Source organism: Onychostruthus taczanowskii, unplaced genomic scaffold, assembly GCF_017590055.1.
Source record: "Onychostruthus taczanowskii isolate IOZ18803 unplaced genomic scaffold, ASM1759005v1 scaffold235, whole genome shotgun sequence".
Classification (NCBI taxonomy): domain Eukaryota; kingdom Metazoa; phylum Chordata; class Aves; order Passeriformes; family Passeridae; genus Onychostruthus; species Onychostruthus taczanowskii.
In genome coordinates, this window is record NW_024499629.1 from 51,159 (window position 1) to 74,418 (window position 23,260).

General features: G+C 55.2%; 1 protein-coding gene across 3 annotated transcripts in view; it reads left to right on the forward strand.

Moving 5' to 3' along the window:
* The first annotated feature begins 4,946 nt into the window (after window positions 1-4,946).
* Window positions 4,947-23,260, forward strand: part of PPP6R2 (protein phosphatase 6 regulatory subunit 2) — a 42,742-nt gene continuing 24,428 nt past the window's right edge. Inside the window, exons 1-7 of one of the 3 annotated variants that reach the window (XM_041405570.1) lie at window positions 4,947-5,079; window positions 12,388-12,633; window positions 15,459-15,645; window positions 16,440-16,577; window positions 18,076-18,141; window positions 19,012-19,124; window positions 21,989-22,102. In XM_041405570.1, the coding sequence (XP_041261504.1) occupies window positions 12,407-12,633; window positions 15,459-15,645; window positions 16,440-16,577; window positions 18,076-18,141; window positions 19,012-19,124; window positions 21,989-22,102 (845 nt within the window). In that variant the 5' untranslated portion in view covers window positions 4,947-5,079; window positions 12,388-12,406. Of the gene's footprint in view, window positions 5,080-11,707; window positions 11,828-12,387; window positions 12,634-15,458; window positions 15,646-16,439; window positions 16,578-18,075; window positions 18,142-19,011; window positions 19,125-21,988; window positions 22,103-23,260 lie in introns of those variants that run through there. The other 2 variants (XM_041405572.1, XM_041405571.1) reach the window with 2 other exon arrangements.

Sequence of the window (23,260 nt, forward strand, 5' to 3'; positions counted from 1 at the left end):
GCTGTGGAAGGGGCTCTGAGCTCTCCCTGAAGCCTTCTCTTGTCCAGGTGAGCCCCCCCAGCTCTCCAGCCTGGCTCCAGCCCTGGAGCAGCTCTGGGGTCTCTGCACTCTGTCCAGCAGTTTGTCTCAGCTGTTGTTTATTTGCTGTTAGAACCAGTGGCTCTGGGAATATTTCAATTCCTGTATTACAGCTGAGGTTCAGAAGAGTTGGTGGAAGGATCTCTGTGTATGTATGTATTTATTTATGTATTTACTGGAAATGAGGAAGCAGCAGAGGCCAGAGCCCATCCCAGTGACCCCTGGGCTGTGTGGAGTCAGGAATGGGCTGCAGGAGTTTGTGGGTTAGAATAACCAGGACAATCTGGAGTGACCATCTTGGTCAGTTGGTGTTTGTGGTCACTTGGCCCTTCTGGCTGAGCACTGGGGCGGTGCCTGGATGGTTTTACAGCTTTTCCACCCTTCAGCCCCTGAATTCCTGGCAGAGACAAGGAGGTTTAGGGAAGAGCTGAAGGTGTCATAAAATCCCAACTTCAGAAAGTCAGTGTAGGTGTTGTTGGTATAAAACCCCCAACAAGGGAAAACCTCTGGACCATTTTTCCCAGTCTTTGCATCACTCACTCCTGCTGGAGAGAAGAAGCTGGACAGTCCAACTGTTTTAGTCTGGGATTATTTTTTTTCCTTTGAGTGTATTTAGCCATGGAAGGGGCTGCCCAGGGAGCTTTGCAGTCCCCATCCCTGGAGGTGTCCAGGGAATTCCTGGAGGTGGCACTCAGTGCTCTGGGCTGGGGACAAGGTGGGCATGGGCACAGCTGGGACTGGATGGGCTGGGAGGGCTTTTCCAGCCTCAGGGATGCTGGGTTTTTGTTGGGCAGTTGCTTAAAGCAGGTGGGAAGAGGCTGAATAAATCCCAAAATTCGTGTGAGTGGACATTGGTTAGGGAATAATTTGTGGTATTTCCATTCTGTCAGCAGTGCAGGTACCCTGGGAAATGCTTTTCCTTAATTCCAACCTCTCAAACTCTTCCTTCATCAGTGAAATCTTGAGGGAAGTTCTAACTTATATAAAAGGTTGAATTTAGCTCATCTGGGCTGATAGTTCTGATCAACCATGATAAAGTAACTGAGGCAGTGGGAAGACTTTAAATTTTGTTAAAAATAGCTGGGTTTTGTATGTGCCTGTCCTTTTCCAAATGCTCCCATCCCACTGCTGCCTCCTGGGATGTGCCATGGGATGTATGGGAAAGGCAGGAATTCTGTTCCTCTCGTGAGGCTCATGTTTAAGTGGACCTTTTGGTTGTTTTTATTGAGGAATTCCTGATTCTCCTCATCCCTTTCCAGTTCCTTTTGCAGCCAAAGAACCCTTGCAGTTGGCTCAGAGCAATAGTGGGTATGGATTTGCCTCAGGGAAGGGGCACTGCAGCCTCTGTGCATCCCTGCTCCCTGGGGAAGGGGCACTGCAGCCTCTGTGCATCCCTGCTCCCTGGGGAAGGGGCACTGCAGCCTCTGTGCATCCCTGCTCCCTGGGGAAGGGGCACTGCAGCCTCTGTGCATCCCTGCTCCCTGGGGAAGGGGCACTGCAGCCTCTGTGCATCCCTGCTCCCTGGGGAAGGGGCACTGCAGCCTCTGTGCATCCCTGGGGAAGGGTCATTCCAGCCTCTGTGCATCCCTGCTCCGTGGGGAAGGGGCACCTCAGCCTCTGTGCATCCCTGCTCCGTGGGGAAGGGGCACTGCAGCCTCTGCATCCCTCCTCCCAGCTTCCCTGGAACAGCAGACACAGAGCGGGAGGAGCCCCTGGCAGGGAGGGTCAGGTGGGATCTCAGGAACAGGTGGGATCTCAGGAATAGGTGGGATCTCAGGAACAGGTGGGATCTCAGGAATAGGTGGGATCTCAGGAACAGGTTCTTCCCCAGAGGGTGCTGGGCCCTGAGCAGGGCCTGGTCCCGGTCCTGAGGCTGCCAGAGCTCCAGGAGTGTTTGGACAGCGCTCCCAGGGGTGGGATTTGGGGGGGTCTGTGCAGGTGATCCCTGTGGATCCCCTCCAGCTCAGGATATTCCACGAGTCCAAGGACTGCTCTCTGCTTCCATCATGTGCTGGGTGTTGAATTCCCAGCTCCCTTAAGCAGAGGGGCACAGGGAAGGATCCAGGCTCTGTCCCTGCTGGTTGGACTCGGGGGTCCCGGTGCAGGCTCTGACCCCCGTGTCCAGCAGGATGTGTTACACACACAGCACCTGGCACAGGTTCTCACAGGAACAGCCACAGGAACGGCGGGTCTGCTCTTCCTGGGCTCTGCAGATCCTCCAGCAGGGCTGCTCCAGGTGGAAGTTCCCTGAGGAGAGCTTGGGACGGGAGCTGGGATATACTGAACAGTTGTTCATGACTTGCTAATGTGTAAATGCTTTTCCAAAGGCACTGGAGAGGTTTTTAGTGGGTTTTAGTCTGCTCAGTAATGAGCTTTCCTTACTTGCCTGAGTGGATTCCATGGAAAAATATCTTGAGACCATCTGTCCTAAGGCATGGAGGGTGTGGCCAAGGTGGGGAAGGTGGGCTCAGTTCACGGGGCATTGGCACAGAGATGTGTGGAAAAGGTGCAACACTTTGATTCATTCATGTGCTTGGAGCTGAACCGTGTCCCTGAAACCTATGGCCCCATCCCTGGTGGTGTCCCAGGCTGGCTTGTGCACCCTGGGACAGTGCAAGGTGTCCCTGCCATGGTGGGGCTGGCACTGGGTGAGCTTTAAGGTCATTCCACGATTCCCTGATTTATACAAAATGGACTTTCACTCTCGATTGATATTTTTAGTTTGTTCGTATTATTTGGGCCATGCCTTTCCAATGAGAGCCACAGCTCTTTGTGTGTATTTGGGATATTTGGGACCAGCTGCTCATGGAAGGAGCTGCCTCTTGAGCTCCTTTGGGTTTTGCTTTCACTAGACTTCAGCTGAGTACTTTGGGTGTTTGGCCAGCGCTCCCTCCCGAGGGGGACACGGCTCCACTTCTGCTGCCCTGTCCTGACAGCTCGGCAGGCTCTGCCGTGGGAATGGGGCTGGATGTGAGGGAATTGTGATCATCAGGAGCTGTGTCAGCTGCTTGCCCCTGAGCAGTGTCACCAGGCGTGTCCCTTGGCCAGCAGATGTGTGCTGGTGACACGGCAGTGACATGGGGTGGTGGCAGGTGTGCTGGCTGAGGTGACATGGCAGTGACATGGGGTGGTGGCAGGTGTGCTGGCTGTGGTGACACGGCAGTGACACGGGGTGGCAGGAGTGCTGGCTGAGGTGACACGGCAGTGACATGGGGTGGCAGGAGTGCTGGCTGTGGTGGCAGGGCGTGGTGGCAAGGAGTGCTGGGTGAGGTGACATGGCAGTGACATGGTGGCAGGAGTGCTGGCTGTGGTGACACGGCAGTGACACGGTGGCAGGAGTGCTGGCTGTGTCCGGGGTGTCCCTGGAGGCTCTCCAGAGCCGTTCCCATGAGGATGTGCCGGAGCTCGGCGCTTGCTGGGGTCAGCCAGGATCCCTCGGTGTCCTGGCTCCGCAGGGATGTGCAGTGCCTGTGAGAACTGATGGAGAGAGGTTCAGGTTGGATCTTGGGAACAAATTCCTGCCTGGCAGGGTGGGCAGGCCCTGGCACAGGTGCCCAGAGCAGCTGGGGCTGCCCCTGCATCCCTGGCAGTGGCCAAGGCCAGGCTGGACACTGGGGCTGGAGCACCTGGCACAGTGGCAGTGTCCCTGCCATGGCAGGGTGGCACTGCAGGGGCTCTGAGGTCCCTTCCCACCCAAATAATTCCAGGATTCCCTGGCTGTGGAATGCAAAGCAAACTGAGACTGAGACAAGTTCTCCCTTCCAACCCCCCCCATTGCTCCCTGTCCCAGCCTCTTCTGTGCATTGTGAGAATTCCGTGTGTTCTTCCGTGGCTCTTCCAGCCTTGAGCTCTCCAAAGCATCAGTATCCTTTTAAGCCAGAGTTGTGCAGGATTTTATGGAACCCTTGGCATTTGTGGCCCAGCAGAGAATTGCTGAGGAGGTTTTTGTTGGAGGTGCCCCTGCTCATGGGGTCGGGCTGTGCTCCAGGGAACAGGGACAGGAGCAGAGGGAACAGCCTCAGGCTGGGCCAGGGGAGCTCAGGGTGGAATCAGCAGGAATTTCCCCATGGAAAGGGGCTCAGGCCTTGGCAGGGGCTGCCCAGGGAGCTTTGCAGTGCCCATCCCTGGAGGTGTCCAAGGAATTCCTGAAGGTGGCATTCAGGGCTCTGGGCTGGGGACAAGGTGGGCATTGGGCACAGCCTGGGACTAGATGGGCTGGGAGGGCTTTTCCAACCTTCCCGAATCTGGGACTCTGTCAAAGACTTTTGGGCACAGATTCCAGGGAAAAAGGCATCAAAGTTTAGAAATAAAATCCTGAACAGTTTTTGTTCAGATCAATGCTCTTGTTTTGGGTGAATGTTGTACCTGCAGTTAAGTAACCATTGATTTGAAGATGAGGAAATACATTTATATTCACATTACACTTAATTTCCATTTATTGTGGGGACATGCTGCTGGTTGGTCTCTGTTTGGATGTATCCCACAGCACACCAGGAATTCCTGGAGTTCAGGACATTGGTTAAATCCCAGCTCTGGGGTTGTGGGGGAGCTCCTGGGCTGAGCCAAGCTTAGTTCTTCCTCTGTGATCCCCTTCCACTGTCCCCAATTGTTCTGATCCCCATCCAGCCTGGCCTTGGGCACTTCCAGGGCTGAGCAGTTCACATTGCCCAGTGCTGCAGGACAGGGGGAGCTGGGATAACTGGGAGGATCCTGAGTGACCTGATTGATGACTCCTTGGCAGGGGCTGTCAGTGCCTGTGATCTTCCTTTGAGCTGAAAGGTTCTGTGAAAGTTCATTTAGGGGAAAAAAAAAAGCCTTTTGCCCTCAGGTACCTTTGCTTATTAGAAACTTTCAAAAATCTTTTCCAGGATTGGAAGCTTGCAAAGGAATTCACACTGGATGAAAATCATTTCCTGAAGCTGGGTCTGTTCCAGGAACTGTAACCCAAATGTTTCTCTGTCCGTGGAGGAGATTTCACATTTGAAGAAACTTCTACTGAAGGTAGGAACATCTCCCTGTCCTTTTGTCTTGGAATGGCTGGGTGGGAAGGGACCTCAGCCCCTGCAGTGCCACCCTGCCATGGCAGGGACACTGCCACTGTGCCAGGCTGCTCCAGCCCCAGTGTCCAGCCTGGCCTTGGGCACTGCAGGGATGCAGGGGCAGCCCCAGCTGCTCTGGCAATTCCAGCCCAGCCAGGAATTCCTCATGGCCAAGATCCCATCCATGGCTGCCCTCTGGCACTGGGAGCCATTCCCTGTGTCCTGTCCATCCCTTGTCCCCAGTCCCTCTGCAGCTCTCCTGGAGCCCCTTTGGGCCCTGCCGGGGCTCTGAGCTCTCCCTGGACCCTTCTCCTCTCCAGGTGAGCACCCCCAGCTCTCCCAGCCTGGATCCCTGGGAGCTGAGGGGCTCCAGCCCTGGAGCAGCCCTAGGGGTGCTGCTTTGCAGGTGGGGTCCCACCTGAGCAAAGGAGTAGAATCCCCCCTCCCCTGTGGGCTCAGCCCAGCACTGGGGGAATTCTGGCCAGGGCCTGTGAGGTTCCTTTTTAAAGGGCCAGCTAATTCCCAGTAATGGGGATGAACTCTGTGATGCTGGGTGCTCAGTTCTGGTGGCTGCTCCTGGGATTGATCCTGGTATTTGATACCCTGAGTCATCTGAGAGGGAACTGTGGTGTCCCAGGGATATTCCTGGGGATGGAATCCGGGCTGAGGGGCCCAGTCCCTGTGTCCCTGTGCCATCCTTGAGCCTGGGCTGGCTTTTTCCTCATGGAAAGGGGCTCAGGCCTTGGCAGGGGCTGCCCAGGGAGAAGCCCCAGGGGTGCTGCTTGGCAGGTGGGGTCCCACCTGAGCAAAGGGGTAGAATCCCCCCTCCCCTGTGGGCTCAGCCCAGCACTGGGGGAATTCTGGCCAGGGCCTGTGAGGTTCCTTTTTAAAGGGCCAGTTAATTCCCAGTAATGGGGATGAACTCTGTGATGCTGGGTGCTCAGTTCTGGTGGCTGCTCCTGGGATTGATCCTGGTATTTGATACCCTGAGTCATCTGAGAGGGAACTGTGGTGTCCCAGGGATATTCCTGGGGATGGAATCTGGGCTGAGGGGCCCAGTCCCTGTGTCCCTGTGCCATCCTTGAGCCTGGGCTGGCTTTTTCCTCATGGAAAGGGGCTCAGGCCTTGGCAGGGGCTGCCCAGGGAGCTTTGCAGTGCCCATCCCTGGAAGTGTCCAAGGAAGTCCTGGAGGTGGCACTGGGCTGGGGACAGGTGGGAGTCAGGCACAGCTGGGACTGGATGTGCTGGGAGGGCTTTTCCAACCTCAGGGATTTTGGGATTCTCAGTGTGCTGGCCAGGATCCTCCCTAAAATCAGGTTCAACTGAGGGAAAAAATGCCTCTCAGAAGCTGATCTCAGGTCCACAATTGCTGGGAAGAGCATGGAACTCCTCTTTCCCTGCTCTCCTGGGCACTGCTGTGGCTGTTGCAGGAAATTCCCTGTGGAGGTGCCCTGCTGTGGGCTCATCGTGGGGCAGGAAGAGGGAACCATCCAGCAGAGCAGCTCAAGGCACACAGGAGGAGCTGCCCTCTCCTGCAGCAGCAGTTCCATTGTGCATTTGCTGCCCTGGCATTCCCTGGAGGCGTGGGAGCAGCGGGATCCTTCCCAGTGCCAGCAGTGGAGTTGCTCACTCAGCCATTTTCCTGTTGGGAATTCCGTTGGGAAAAGCTCACCTAATGCTCCAAAGGGAGAGATTTTGTGTAAAACAAGTTCTCCCGTGGAAATAGGTGATGAGTTAAAGGTGCACAGATTAGAATGGTTAGGTGGGATACTGGGAAGGAATTCCTGCTGGTAGGGTGATGAGGGCTGGGATGGAATTCCCAGAGAAGCTGGATCCTGGAATGTCCAGGGCCAGGCTGGATGGGGCTTGGAGCTCCTTGGTCCTTGTGAGAGCTTTGGTAGGCTCAGCCTAATTATTTTTGTGTCCCAGGCAGATGTTGATTCCCTGCTGTTCCTCCTGGGAACAGTGATCCTTCTGGGATCACTCCCATATCCACTGCCCCTGGTCTGGGATCTGCCTGTGCCTTTTCCTCTCTCTAATTTGTGCTGATTCATTTATTCCCTTTCATCCCTCTGCTGAGTCACCAAAGGGAGGGAGTTTTGCTCTAAAGCTGTTTGGGAATTCCATGCCCAGCCCTTCTGTGGGAATTCAGCTGAGCCACTGATCAGTCTGGCCTTCTCCATCTGTGTTTTCCAGGTGGATTTTCCAGTGGTAGAACAGTTTGCTGAAAAAGCTGATTTGGGGCTTCACGTTCAGCAGGTGCAGTAAAGTGAGATTTTATTCCCTGGGGCTGGAATAACTGTTACTGGGTAACTGGAACTAAAGGTGGAGAGTTCTTGGATGGATGTGTGGTCCTGGTGTTCTCCAAACTTCTTGCCATACTGGAATTGGAGGGAATTCCCTACGTTTTGGGCTATTTTCTGTTGCTTTGTGTAACAAAGCTTAAAATTATTTATTCTTATGGAGGAAATAGAGGAGATCTTGTATTAAAACTTGGCAAAAAAAAAGGATAAGCTTGAAATTCCCATCAGGAATCTGTGTCTGTCCTGGCTAAAATCCACCCTGGATGGAGCTGGACCTGTTCAGCTGGGCCAGAGGTGCTGGAGTTGAGGTTGGCTTTGGGCTTTTGTACTGGATGTTACCAGGATGGTGGGAGGATCCCAAAACTCCTTTTGGGAATGTCCTTCCCTCAGCACTTCTATGTGCTCCCACCTAGTGAAAACATTCAGAGTTTTATTTTAGCAGGAATGGTCTTAAATGGGCCTAAAAAATCAGTAAATCTTGGGAATTTTGTCCTGATTTCCAGGAGGAGTTGCCTGGGGGGTTCCTGCCCCTCACTGTTTGCTTTTCCTGGCACTGGAGTGCACAGAGCATTTTGGAAACATTGGGAAACGGTGTAGATGTTTTGTCTGTGCCTGTGTTTGCTGAGGCTCAGGGGAGCCCTGAACTGGCTGAGAATAACCCTGGGAGAATCACAGCAACCCAGGGCCTGGGTACTCCTGGAGCTGTGGGATCAGGGGGGCTGGGAAAGGCTCCGGGACCCTTTGGATCACCTGGGAGTGACCCTGGCACTGGCACCACACCCCGGGGGCCCTTTGGATCACCTGAGGGTGACCCTGGCACTGGCACCACACCCCGGGTCCCTTTGGATCACCTGGGACTGACCCTGTCCCCAGCACCACACCCCGGGTCCCTTTGGATCACCTGGGAGTGACCCTGTCCCCAGCACCACACCCCGGGTCCCTTTGGATCACCTGACACTGACCCTGTCCCCAGCACCACACCCTGGGTCCCTTTGGATCACCTGGGACTGTCCCTGTCCCCAGCACCACACCCCGGGTCACTTCCCTGCTGTTCCCACTGCAGTCCCCAAAGGGAGCCCTGGTTTCCTGGAGCTGCTGGCAGGAGGAGGCTGGGTGATCATCCATGAAAAATAAATAATTAAAGCACCAATTCCCCATTGGAATTCCCAGCCAGGAGCTCCCCGGGCTCAGAACATTCTTTGTAAAATATTGATTTTGTCCTTTATGCAAATGAGCAGCTCTGGGGTAGGTTCTGTCCAGGAGATGGCTCTGGGGAGGGTGGAAAATGAAATAAAATGAAATAAATAAAATAACACAAAACAACATACAATCAAAATAAAATAAAATATGTGTCCTCACCCTAGCTCCTGAGCAGATGGAGAAGGAGCAAAAGAACTGAACAGAGCAGAGGTGGCAAAAGGAGTCCTTTGTTTGGGGTTTGTAACAGCAAGTGCATTACTTGTTGGAACTTTCTATGAACTCAGCTGGAATTTTGTTAGCAAGGAATTAAATATTCCCAACCCTGAGGAGGCAGGGTTTGTTAGTCTTGGAATTCTGTGTTGGAAGGGGAAGATTAAATATCTCCTGCATTGTCCCAGAATTCAAACACCCCAACACTGGTTTTTATCATAAATAGGAATTCATTTATGGGCTGGAAGCTGGTGCTGCTTTAATCCAGCTGGGGCCCAAAGACACCCACAGAAATCACCTTCCCTGGTGCCTCAGGCTGAGGGAGGGCAGGGATGGATGGGATCCTGGGAGGGAATTCCTGCCTGGCAGGGTGGGCAGGCCCTGGCACAGGGTGCCCAGAGCAGCTGGGGCTGCCCCTGCATCCCTGGCAGTGGCCAAGGCCAGGCTGGACACTGGGGCTGGAGCAGCCTGGCACAGTGGCAGTGTCCCTGCCATGGCAGGGTGGCACTGCAGGGGCTCTGAGGTCCCTTCCCACCCACATGGTTCCAGAATTCCCTGAGCCATTGGTGCCCACGCAGAGGATCTTTAATTGCTGTTGTTAATGAGCTGTTCCAGAGCCTGCAGGGGATGCTGTGGGGCTCTTCTTGGCTGCAGCCTCTCTCCTTCCCAGCCCTGCAGCTCCTGCAGAGCCTTGGGGGCTTGGTGTGACACTGGAATTTCCCTGCGTGGGGCTGGGATCTGCTCCCCTGAATGCATCTCAGCTCCAGCCCCGCAGCAGAACTGACACAGAGCTGCTCTCCTGGAGCCCTCCTGGGTGTTGTTCTCGTTGGATATTCCAGAAATAAAATCAGCAGCCAGGAAGGGCTGTGAGTGTCCACCTGAAAAAGGGAAAATGTCTCTGCTTTACTGGTGGAGAAGTGACCTAAATTTAAGCACTGAGACCGGGGAAATGGCAGATCCCATGGAATCAGAGAGTTCTGGAATGGATTGGATGAAAGGAGCCCCAGAGCCCCTGCAGTGCCACCCTGCCATGGCAGGGACACTGCCACTGTGCCAGGCTGCTCCAGCCCCAGTGTCCAGCCTGGCCTTGGGCACTGCAGGGATGCAGGGGCAGCCCCAGCTGCTCTGGCAATTCCAGCCCAGCCCCTCTCCTCTCTCTCAGGGAAGGGCAGGCAGCTTTTCCTGGAGATGTATAAAAAGTTCAGTAAAGCTGTGGAATTGCCAGGATGACAATGGGTGTCAGTTTGGAAGGTGAGAATTCTGTCTGGGTTCCACACCAATGGAAGGAATATTTCTGCATTTGGGTTGACTGAGCCCCCAAACCTCCTTCACTGAAGGCCTTTGGTGCCAGATTTTCCCTCGGTGAATTTATAACCAAGCAGAGATGGTTAAAAATACCCAAAGAACAGTTTGTGAGGAACACACCGAGCCCAGCAGTGCTGTCACTGCAGTGTCACGTAGGTTGAACATTCAGATGGCTGCTCCCAGCTCCGAAATTCAGTGCTGAAATCCCAGAATCCCAAAATCCCTGGGGCTGGAAAAGCCCTCCCAGCCCTCCCAGTCCCAGCTGTGCCTGACCCCCACCTATCCCCAGCCCCGAGCCCTGAGGGCCACTCCAGGAATCCTTGGACACTTCCAGGGATGGGCACTGCAAAGCTCCCTGGGCAGCCCCTGCCAAGGCCTGAGCCCCTTTCCATGGGGAAAGTCCTGCTGATTCCACCCTGAGCTGCCCTGGCCCAGGCTGAGGCCGTTCCCTCTGCTCCTGTCCCTGTTCCCTGGAGCACAGCCCGACCCCCCCGGCTGTCCCCTCCTGGCAGGGACTTGTGCAGAGCCACAAGGGCCCCCCTGAGCCTCCTTTGCTCCAGGCACAGCCCCTTCCCAGCTCCCCCAGCCCTCCTGGGGCTCCATTCCCTGGACACTCCAGCCCCTCCAGGGCTTTCCAGAGCTGTCCCCAGGATTCTGGGGAAAATCCTGATGTGTAAAAGAAACTCACTTTTCCCCCTGTTCCATGTCCTGGTTCTGTGAATGCTTCACTTGAAGCTTCACTGTGGAAGTAACAACATGAAGGACTGGGAGATTTAAAATCTGATGGGAAAATTGGGGTCTTCAACCTTGTTCAAGGCCTTGCTCTGGTGACTGGGAGGCAGAGCCCCCTCAGTGTCATTCCTGGGGGGAAAATGGGTTTTTAGGAGGACAGTTTCCAGGCTGTCCTGTAGCTGAGGTTATGCAGAACGTGACCAGCAGAGGATCAGGCTCAGGGACATTTCTGGATGCTGGGAAAGCCAAAGGAATGGATGGAGGGAGTTCTGTGTGCAGAAATGGGGATGTGGGTTAGGTTAAAAACAGCCTTGTGATCCTGGGTGTGGAATCACATGGTGCTGCTGGATCATCTGGGAATGTGGCACAGGGACACAGCTCAGCCCAGGGTGAGTGTGCACAGTGTGGGAGCCAGGGCTGGCACTGCCCAGGATGTGTCCAGAGGGAGCCATGTCCCCTGTGTCCCTGGGGAATGACAGCCACTGCCTGCTGGTTAATGGCTGCACAGGGACTGGGGACAAGGGATGGACAGGACACAGGGAATGGCTCCCAGTGCCAGAGGGCAGCCATGGATGGGATCTTGGCCATGAGGAATTCCTGGCTGGGCTGGAATTGCCAGAGCAGCTGGGGCTGCCCCTGCATCCCTGGCAGTGGCCAAGGCCAGGCTGGACACTGGGGCTGGAGCAGCCTGGCACAGTGGCAGTGTCCCTGCCATGGCAGGGTGGCACTGCAGGGGATTTGAGGTCACTTCCCACCCAAACCATTCCAGAATTCCCTGAATTCTGTACCTGGTGCTGTGGCCAGAACAGGACTGTGAAGGGTTGCTGGGGAGCTGAGGTGAGATGGTGAAGGGCAGAATTGGAAGTGTTAAGCAAGAGGAAGAGCCCTGGAAGAGTCTCCTAGGAGTGGTCTGAACAGTGCTTTGGTTTGGTGTACCTCACAGCTTTTCCAAAATTTCAGGTATTAGGAAAGCAAAGTGGAAAAACATTATCAATAGAACTCACACAGAGAAAAATCGGAATAACAAAAGGGCAAACTAGGGTTGGGGTAGGAATGGATGGGAATGGGGGATTCAAAGTGCAGTGCCCCAAGAACGACCCTGAGGAGCTGGAGTGTCCAGGGAATGGAGCTGGGGAGGGAATGGAGCCCCAGGAGGGCTGGGGGAGCTGGGAAGGGGCTGAGCCTGGAGCAAAGGAGGCTCAGGGGGGACCTTGTGGCTCTGCACAAGTCCCTGCCAGGAGGGGACAGCCGGGGGGGTCGGGCTGTGCTCCAGGGAACAGGGACAGGAGCAGAGGGAACGGCCTCAGCCTGGGACAGGGGAGCTCAGGGGGGAATTTGGGGAAATTCCTTCCCCGGGAGGGTTGGAAAGCACAGGCATGGAGTCCCCATCCCTGGAAGTGTTCAAAAAATGTGTGGATGTGGCACGTGAGGGCACAGGGTGGCAGTGGATGGGGCTGGTGGTGGGACTCAGATCCTGCACAGTAGGTGTGGAGCAGTAACCGGTGCTTTCCTGCCCCCAGCCAGTCGTGTCCCATCACCATGTTCTGGAAGTTTGATTTGAACACAACGTCACACGTGGACAAGCTGCTGGACAAGGAGGATGTGACCCTGGAGGAGCTGATGGACGAGGATGACGTCCTGCAGGAATGCAAGGCCCAGAACCGGCGGCTGCTGGACTTCCTGTGCCAGCAGCACTGCATGGAGCAGCTGGTCACCCTCATCACCCACGAGCCCCCCGTGGACATGGACGAGAAGGTCCGATTCAAGTAGGTATTGGATCCCTGCTCCCCTGGGACGTGCCAGCCAGGGATCCCGGGGCTGAAAACAGAGATGGCACTGGGTCCAGTCCCAGTGCCAGGGGTGGCACCTCCTGCGGGGAGGGAGGCTTTGAGCGCTCGGGGTGTTCCGGCTTTTGGGGTTTGATGGTTTAACGTTGAGTCTGTCTCAAAGAAAAATCCTATTTCAAGTAATGTCTCCAAAAAACCGTAGCTCAAGTAATATCTCAAATAATCGGATTTCAAATAAAGTCCCAAAAAAAATCCTATCTCAAATTAAGTCTGCAAAAAATTTTATCCTGCTGTTGCCTCAAAACCCAAAGACCCCAAATAGGTTTTTATAGGAAAGGGAAGCACAAGAGGTGGAAACCTCTGAACTCAATGGATTTCCAGTCCCACGGAACAAAGTGAGCTGGAAAATGAATAAAATCTGGGATATTTGCAGTGTGCTGCACTTCCAGATCCTGCTGATTTCAGGGAGCACAGCTCTGGGCAGGCCCTGCCTCTGCTCAGACCACACTGAGCTCCTCACAGGGGTTTGCTTCTCACCAAAGTTGTGTTTATGCATTTTTAACCCACTGCATACTCAAAAATATTGACACTTGGGTTTGGGGAGTTTGTTTGCTTTTGTGAAGTTTATATAAAAATAAAAGACCTCTCTGACTATAAGTAAATGAAACTGGGCAGGTTTTTCCTGGTGGGAATGGACCAGGGGCTGGGGTTGGTGGAAAGCCACAGAAATGCCATGCTCAGGTGTGGTTTTGGTAAGAGCTGATAATGGTGTGAGGTGGCTGTTCCCAGGTGAGTGAATGCCCAGGAGTACGTGGGGTAATAACTTGGAGTATCCTGTGGCTGCTGTGCAAGGATCCTGCTCTGAAGGGTAAATCTGGGACACACCTGCAGAGCTGCCCCAGCCCTGGGCACAGCAGCAGAAGGACCTGGAGCAAGCCCAGAGCTGCTCCCAGGCCTGGAGCCCCTCTACTCTGGAGAGGCTGGGTGAGCTGGGAATGCTCCCCTGGAGAAGGGAAGGATCCAAGGGGAGCTCAGAGCCCCTGGCAGGGCCTGCAGGGGCTCCAGGAGAGCTGCAGAGGGACTGGGGACAAGGGACAGGACACAGGGAATGGCTCCCAGTGCCAGAGGGCAGCCATGGATGGGATCTTGGCCATGAGGAATTCCTGGCTGGGCTGGAATTGCCAGAGCAGCTGGGGCTGCCCCTGCATCCCTGGAGTGCCCAAGGCCAGGCTGGACACTGGGGCTGGAGCAGCCTGGCACAGTGGCAGTGTCCCTGCCATGGCAGGGTGGCACTGCAGGGGCTCTGAGGTCCCTTCCCACCCAAACCATTCCAGGATTCCCTGATTGTTACCAAACAGGTGAAGAATGAGGGAAGGGGGGGACAAGAACAGAGGTTTCAAGTTGGAAATTCCTGCTGGGACACCGAGGGCTGATGTTCATGGAGCATTTTCTTGGCAGCACTTGGGACTCCGAGGCAGAGCAGGCCCAGAAGCGTCTCCAAAGTCTGGAGAGAGGAAGGAGGGTGTGAGCTCATTAGAAATCAGGGAAGCTTTTGGGATAAATAAAAGCTGAGCAGGAATAATGGACTCTGTGTAAATCCAGATGGAATCCCTTTTGCCTCTTCTGGAAAGGTGAAGTTGGTGAAGTGGAACAGGGAGAAACTCAATAGCTTTGGAAGGATCTGGGGCTCGGGATATGTGGAGAGGGGATCATCCAAGGGCTTTATCCCTGGAACAGTGGGAGAAGGAGGTTCATAAAGTTCAGAGGGGAATTGCAAAGAGGAAAAGACCCTGGCAAATCCCCATCCAAGCAGAACTTGTGGAATTAGACACCTGAAAGGAGGCTGGAGCAGGAAAGGAGTGTGAACCTTGGATCAGCCAATGAGCTGCTGAGCCCAGGGGTGAGGGAGGCTCAGCTTCCAGGGGTCGGAGGGGGAGGTGGGGTGAGGTGAGGTCCCTGCAGCCTGCAAACCTCCAGGGCTGGGATGTGGTGCCAGAACCAGAATGGTGAGGGGTTGGATCAGACCTGGGGCTGTGAGAGCTGCAGGAGCAGAACCTGCTGGGACAGGGAGAGCTCCCATTTCTCCCCTGTCCACAGGATGTGTATCCCAGGGAGGTTCCACACACAGATCTTTAGGAATTGTAGATGTTTTGTGCATGGAATGAGTCAGGAAAAGGAGAAAAAAGAGTCCTGGTGTCCCCTCAGGGCTGTAAGGGATGGAAGGGCTGGAAGGTCCCTCTGCAGTGGTGACAGTGACATCCTCAGCCTCAGCCCCCTGGGCAGCACCAAGCCTGGAGCAGCAGCAGCAGGGCTTGAGGGGCTTTTGGAAACTCCAGGGCTGGATCTGCAGGAACAGCAGGAGGCTGCTGGGGAAGGGAATGGTGCAGGGAAAGGGTCAAAGCTCCCAGCTGGCCTGGAAGTGTTCTTGTGGCTTGTAGGGAATGCAGAGATTGGGAAAGATCCTGGTGTAGAAACCTGGTGTGGTCACAAATCACTAAAAATCCATTGTGGGAAAAGTGTCTTCATCAGAGGGAATCAGTTATGGGATGGGTTGGGTGGGAAGGGACCCCAGAGCCCCTGCAGTGCCCCCCTGCCATGGCAGGGACACTCCCACTGTCCCAAGTGCTCCAGCCCCAGTGTCCAGCCTGGCCTTGGGCACTGCCAGGGATGCAGGGGCAGCCCCAGCTGCTCTGGGCACCCTGTGCCAGGCCCTGCCCACCCTCCCAGGCAGGAATTCCTTCCCTTCCCGAGGCCTTTGCGGAGGGCAGATCTGCAGCTCCCATCTCACCTGTGTGTCCCTGCAGGTATCCCAACACGGCCTGCGAGCTGCTGACCTCGGACGTGCCGCAGATCAACGACAAACTGGGCGGGGACGAGACCCTGCTCAACATCCTCTACGACTTCCTGGACCACGAGCCCCCCCTGAACCCCCTCCTCGCCAGCTTCTTCAGCAAGACCATCGGGAACCTCATTGCACGGAAAACAGAACAGGTGGGGATGGGCTCTGTCCCACTCCAGGGAATTCCCCTGCGCTGCCCGTGTTGTGTCCTTGCTGTGAGCTCGTGGTGTTCCTGGAGCTGGGTTTGAGGCTGGAGGTGAAATGGAGTCTCTGGAAAGTTCTCGGAATTCCTCAGTGCAGGGACGTGCTGGTGTGGACTGACTCTTCCCAGAGTTCTGGGTTGGGGTCTGCCACAGCCAGGGTATCCCCATGGCACAGCTAAAGCTTCACTTTTCATACCAAGGCATTTTGAGGGTCATCAGAGTCATCCCAATCCATAAAAAAGGCCTCAGGCTCATCCTAATGGAAGGGGTGCTGAGGCATGGGCTGAACAGGGATTCAGGATTGCTCACATCCCAGTAAATACTGGGGTTGTAAATGCTGCCTGGTAGGGAGCTTGAGAGGAAAGGGAAATTCTCCAGCTTCACTTATTTCCATGGCATGGGGTTCTCTGTGGCACAGAGAGGAGAAAAGTTGGCTGAAAAGATCACATTTGGTGTTGCCTTGGAATAAGAATTATTCCCTTGTTCCCTGGAGAGTTCCCAGCCCAAGGTCAGTGGTTGAGACACGAAGGAGAAGCTCCGGGAGTTTTGGGGGAGTTGTGGGGGGGTTTGTGAGGGGGCTGTGGGGGAGTTGTGAGAGAGTTGTGGGCAATTTGTGAGGGAGCTGTGACAGAGTTGTGGTGGATTTTTGGGGGAGTTGTGGTGGATTTGTGGGGGAGCTGCGAGGGAGCTGTGAGGGAGTCGTGTGTCCCGCTGGCAGCTGATGCGGGCTCCTGTTTCCACAGGTGATCTCATTTTTGAGGAAAAAGGACAAGTTCCTAAGCCTGGTGCTAAAGCACATCGACACCTCTGCCATGATGGACCTGCTGCTGCGCCTCATCAGCTGCGTGGAGCCCACGGCGCTGCGCCAGGACGTGCTCAACGTGAGGGCCTTCCCCTCCCAGCCCCTGTCCCTGCCTCCCTCGGGACAGATGGGGTCTGTGGGTGCTTCATCCCAGGAGCAGATCCACCCCTCTGGCAGCCCCTGTTCCCATGGGGTCGCTCCGTGGGGTCCCTCAGCCCCGTTGTGGCTCCAGGGCAGCAGCCTGGGTCACTCCTGGCAGCAGAGGGGTTCCCACTCATTTTTCCATGGAGCACCTCTCTTTAGTCCAGCTGGAGAGCTTGGGGAAAGGGAAATTGTTTTTCCCAGTGTTCAGAAATCTAGACATTGATTGGGACAGTAATTAGTGTAATTCCTTACCATGTTCAAGGAATCATAGCATCAAGGAATCCTGCAATGGTTTGGGTTAGAGAGGGCCTCAGAGCCCCCTCAGTGCCACCCTGCCATGGCAGGGACACTGCCACTGTGCCAGGCTGCTCCAGCCCCAGTGTCCAGCCTGGCCTTGGGCACTGCCAGGGATGCAGGGGCAGCCCCAGCTGCTCTGGCAATTCCAGCCCAGCCAGGAATTCCTCATGGCCAAGATCCCATCCATGGCTGCCCTCTGGCAGTGGGAGCCATTCCCTGTGTCCTGTCCATCCCTTGTCCCCAGTCCCTCTGCAGCTCTCCTGGAGCCCCTTCAGGCCCTGCCAGGGCTCTGAGCTCTCACTGGATCCTTCTCTTCTCCATGTGAGCACCCCCAGCTTTGCCAGGCTGGGGAGCAGAGAGGCTCCAGACCCATCCCTGGAAATGTTTTTCCTTGTAATGGAAATTTGCGCATTTCCCAGGCAGCTGAGTTTGGGCATTGTTGGGATGAGTTTGGGGGATGTCACACATCCAGCTGTTTTCCTGGAACAGGAGTGGGATGTGAATGGAAATGGGTGGAGATGAGGGGCTGAGCCTGTACGTGGGGCTGGGAGGGAGCCTTTGGAGGGGACATTCCTGTTTGCCTGGGCCAGAAAGGGGGATAGGGAATGGTTTGCATGGAGAACCGGGTGGAGATGAGGGGCTGAGCCTGCACGTGGGGCTGGGAGGGAGGAGTGGCAGGGAGCCTTTGGAGGGGACATTCCTGTTTGCCTGGGCCAGAAAGGGGGATAGGGAATGGTTTGCATGGAGAACAGGAAGTTGTGGAGCAAGGTGAAGGTGCAGTGACAGCTGTTCCAACATCTGGCAGGAGTTGCTGGGTGTGAGCAGCAGGAAGAGCAGGAGCTGCTGGGAGAACATGGTGGAACTTCTTCCACTGCTGCTCACATGAGGCTGTTTGTCCCTGGAGCATTCCATGTTTTCCAGAGGGGCCTGCATGCTAGTTCCATGGCAGGATGCAAATCCAAATCCATCCCCATCCGTGCTGATGCAAATCTGAATCCATCCCTGTCCCTGCCTCGGGGATGGGATTGGAGAGGGAAGGAAGGGCTTCCCCTTCCTGCAGAGCTTCCCAGAGCCCCTCTTGTTCTGAGTTCTCGGACATCCATGCAGGATTTTCTCTGCTGCTCTTTTCCCTGCAGTGGCTGAATGAAGCCAGGATTATCCAGAGACTCGTGGAGCTGATCCATTCGAGCCAGGATGAGGATGTGAGTGGCACCAGGGCTGGGGGTTTGTGGGGCTGGGTCCTGCAGGGTCCAGGACATTTCTGTTTGCTTTGTCTTGGTGACCTGTGGAGGAGCCACCAGGGATGGCCTTGGGGTGTCCCATCCTCTGCTCAGCACCAGATGAGGGGGTTTGGAGTGATTTCATCTGCTTTTGACTTATTTTACCCCCAGTTTCTTGGTTCTGCTGCCTCAGTTCATCTCAATCCTACAGACAGTGGGGATTTCCCTTGGGATTAGGGAACCTGCTGTTCCTGGAAGACCCCTTAAAATCAGCCACTTGATGCATTTTCAAATCTTTCTAGCCCTAAGTAGGAATTCAGCTGTAAAATCCAGAAAATGCAGTTCTCTGAGCCCAATTCCCTCAGCTCATCCCAGGCAAACTTCCCTCTGCGAGGGGAAAACTGGGAACATCCCCATGGATTTGTGTTGGAGCAGATGCTGACGTACAGCAGCTCGAGAGAGGCTTTGCCTGATGGCCAGAACTGGAGGATGAATTCCTCAAACATCTCTGGAAAGCCTTTTAAATCCCAGAAGTTAAATGGTGAAGGGTTTTCTCAAGCAGGAGAGCTGAGCAGTGGGAGGAAGGATGGGATGTTTCTGTTGTGAATGTGCAGATCAGCAGGATTGAGGAGAGAAAAAGGAATCCTCACCCCTGAGCTCCTGAACTGCTCTTGATGGTCACGCTTGGGCCAATGTCCTTTGAGTGCAAAGCCTGTTGATGCTGCTGCTCCAGAAGTGTACAGCCCTGAGCAACTCCAGGGGAAGCAGGAATGGGATTGATCCCAGCCAGAGCATTCCCAGCCTAGCTGGGCTTAGCCCCGGCGCTGACGCTGCTCCTGTCCCTGTTTCCAGAGGCAATCCAATGCTTCCCAGACCCTGTGTGACATCATCAGGCTGAGCAGAGACCAGAGCACTCAGCTTCAGGATGTCCCGGAGCCAGATCCACTTCTCACAGCACTGGAATCGTGAGTACTGGGGGCACTGGGCATGCTGGGGGCACTGGGAGCACTGGGAGTGGCTCCTGGATCGCTTTGCAGGGAGCAGACAGAGCAGGGGTGTTCCTTTGGAGCTGGAGCAGCTCTGAATGGCCTCTTCAGTGATCTGGGGGTTGGGGCTCTGTCCAGAGGCAGGAGAGGGGTTCAGGGAGCCCAAAGGTCCCAGCCTGATCCAGGATGAGGCAAAAACCCAAGGAATTCCAGCCTGGGGAAGGGAGGGTTGTGTAGGAACCTCACAGCACCTTCAGGGTCTGAAGGGATCTCAGAGGAAGCCAGAGGGGGATTGTTCATCCAGAACTGGAGTGCCAGGACAGGGGGAGTGACATGAAGCTAACAGAGGGCAGGGATGGATGGGATATTGGGAAGGAATTCCTGGCTGGGAGGGTGAGCAGGGGCTGGAATTGCCAGAGCAGCTGGGGCTGCCCCTGCATCCCTGGCAGTGCCCAGGGCCAGGCTGGACACTGGGGCTGGAGCAGCCTGGCACAGTGGGAGGTGTCTCTTCCATGGCAGTGTGGCATTGCAGGGTCTCTGAGGTCCCTTCCCACCCAAACCATTCCAGGATTCCCTGATTTCCCAGATAACATGCAGTATGTACCAGAAGTGTTGATTTTGCCACTTTTGCTCCATTCCTGCTGTTGTTCCTTTGCTCTTTGCAATGAGCATTCAATTATTTATGTCCTGTGTTTTCTGCTTCTTATCCTTGGTTCAAACCTAAAAACCCCAGGAGATTCTCCAGGGGACTGAACTAAAAAAGGCTCTTTTAGGTCTGGAGGCAACATTTTGTCAGGAAAGGGCTGGAAGGAGCCATGGAAGGGACTGGGGCTCCCAATTCCCCAAAGCTCTGAATTTAGGTGGCATTGGGGATCTTTTCTCCTGATTCAGGGCTGTCAGTTCCTCCATGAGTGTGGGATAATTCCTGGGACAGGACCTGGTGTGTGCAGGTGGGAATGGCATGTGGCTCATCCCAGCACTGGGAAGCCACTGGGACCATCCTGGGCTTGCCATGGAGCTCTGTCCTTACCAGGACTACTCTTCTATAAATTTTTCATTTCCCTCACTGCTCTTGCAGGAATGAGGTGGATCCAGCCTTTGTGCCATGGCCTGGCAGGTTCCTGTGCTGGGGAAGTCTTGACTTTTCATGGAACCCTGGAAGGGGTTGGGTGGGAAGGGACCTCAGAGCCCCTCCAGTGCCACCCCTGCCATGTCCCAGGCTGCTCCAGCCCCAGTGTCCAGCCTGGCCTTGGGCATTCCAGGGATGCAGGGGCAGCCCCAGCTGCTCTGGCAATTCCAGCCCAGCCAGGAATTCCTCATGGCCAAGATACCATCCATGGCTGCCCTCTGGCACTGGGAGCCATTCCCTGTGTCCTGTCCATCCCTTGTCCCCAGTCCCTCTGCAGCTCTCCTGGAGCCCCTTCAGGCCCTGGCAGGGCTCTGAGCTCTCCCTGGATCCTTCTCCCCTCCAGGTGAGCACCCCCAGCTCTTCCAGCCTGGATCCCTGGGAGCTGAGGGGCTCCAGCCCTGGAGCAGCTCCGGGGGCTCCTCTGGGCTCTCCAGCAGCTCCAGGTGCTGCTGCTGTTGGGCTCTGGAGCTGGAGGCACTGGAGGTCACATCCCTGACTGGAGCCTGTGGCCTCTCCTCTGTGTCAGTTCTGAGCCCTCAGAACTCTGCAGATGGGATTGCAGCTCGGTCATTCCCCCTGGGAATCCCAACACCTTCAGTGAGGGCTGTGATTCCCTGCAGTGGGAGGGGTGATGGCCATGGAAGACTTACAGACTTTTTTGGTAATTTTAAGCTTTCTTTGTAGTTTTGGAGAGGGCTGTGGGACCCTGCACTTCCAGGAACCATCTCCAGAATTCCTGCTCAAAATAAAGGAGCATTTTGGGCAAAGGGGATCTCTTGCTCCCCTTCCCTTTCTGCTGAAGGTCACAAAGCTCATTACCCTTCCTGGCCAATTTTCCCAGCATTACGGTGACCTTTTGGGTCTTGGATAACTTTTATCATCCCTGAGTCAGGAGTGAAAGATCAGCATGAAGGAGGTGGGATCAGGGAATGAGCCCTAAATCCAGGTTCAGGAGCTGCTGCCTGAGTGCAATAAAGGGAATTTGGTTCATTACAGAAAATTGCCTCCTTTTCCTGCCTCTGCCTCCCCTGCTCTGCTGACAGAGGGTATTTAGATGCTCCTTATTCAAGTAATCCTCCCTCATGAATTATTCAGCTGTTTTTACATTTTTGTCTCATATTTTATGTATACCCATGGAAAGGAGACTTTTTGGAACGTTATAAAATAGTCAGGATTGGCCTGTGAGCTCCTGGGCTGCTGGGTTTGGTTGGATGTAGAACTGGGGAAGGCAGGGAAGGGGAAGGAACTTCCTGAGGTCTGGATTTTGGAGAGCTGTCCTTAAGGGACAGAGCTGGGATGTGGTGGGGAACATGAACTGCAGGAACTGGAGCAACAACTGACAGAACCAGAGGACACAGTCCCGAGCTGTGCCGAGGGAAATTCAGGTTGGGTGTCAGGAAAAAGCTTTTCCAGCAAGGGGATAAAGCTCTGCCATGGCTGCCCGGGGAGGTGCTGCAGTCACCATCCCTGGGGGTGTTGAACAAGCCTGGATGTGGCACTGGGTGCCAGGCTCTGCCTGAGGGCTTGGGCTGGGCTGGGCTCTGTGGGCTGAAGGTCTCTCCCAAGCCAGGGATTGTGTGAGCTGGGGACCAGGGCTGGCCTCAGCCTCCTGCTGCTCCCAGCCGTCATTCCCTGGCCTGGCACAGAGCAGCGGGAAGAGCGGGAAGTTCCCTGTGCCCTGAGCTGCCCCGTGTGAGTGAGCCTGTGTCCCCAGGCAGGAGTGCGTGGAGCAGCTCCTCAGGAACATGTTCGACGGGGAGCAGAGCGAGACCTGCATCGTGAACGGAACCCAGGTGCTCCTGACGCTGCTGGAAACGCGGCGCTCCGGGTGAGCCGGGACTGCCGGGGCTGCCGGGATCGCTGGGATCGCTGGGATCGCTGGGATCACTGGGATTGCTGGGTCGCTGGGATTAATGGGATTGCCAGGATCACTGGGATCACTGGGATGGCCTGGATCACTGGGATCACTGGGATCACTGGGATGGCCTGGATCACTGGGATTGCCAGGATCACTGGGATCACTGGGATCACTGGGATTGCCGGGATCACTGGGATCACTGGGATGGCCTGGATCACTGGGATTGCCAGGATCACTGGGATCACTGGGATCACTAGGATTACCAGGATACTGGGATTGCTGGGATCACGGGATTGCTGGGAGCACTGGGATCACTGGGATTGCCGGGAGCCCTGGGATCACTGGGATCACTAGGATTACCAGGATACTGGGATTGCTGGGATCACTAGGATTAGCAGGATACTGGGATCACTGGGATTGCCGGGAGCACTGGGATCACTGGGATCACCGGGACCATGCCTCGGGACTGCCCGGGGGCTGCAGGCTGGGCTGGGGGCACAAAGGGAAAGGGACTGCCCAGACACAGGGCATGGCTTCAGGCTGGAAGAGGAGAGTCTTAGATGGGATACTGGGAGGGAATTCCTGCCTGGGAGGGCGGGCAGGCCCTGGCACAGGGTGCCCAGAGCAGCTGGGGCTGCCCCTGCATCCCTGGCAGTGCCCAAGGCCAGGCTGGACACTGGGGCTGGAGCAGCCTGGCACAGTGGGAGGAACAAACATTTGTTTGGTAACTTGCTGAGCTGTTTTCTTTGGAAGTGTTTGAGAGTTTGGAACCCCAGGAAGCACTTTGGGAATGTGGTTTGCCAGCTCTGCTGGGAGGTTATTTCTGGTCAGCTCCTCCTGAGCTCAGCACAGGTTTGGTTGTGTGAGCAGCACCTGGGAAATGATACCAATATTAACTAATACAGTATAATAAATAATATAAATAATATAATGGAATCAATAGCGTGCAGGTATGGGAATGTGTACAGGAGCTGAACATTACTATTTTTCTTCCTTATTTTTGAAGAGAAACCAGTGACATGGCCAGTGTGACTGGAGGCTCTTGAACAAAATCTCCACCTCTGGATACTGGGGGCAGTTCTGGGCCCCAGGAGAAGGAAGCTGGAGTGCGGGAAGTGTAGGAGGAGA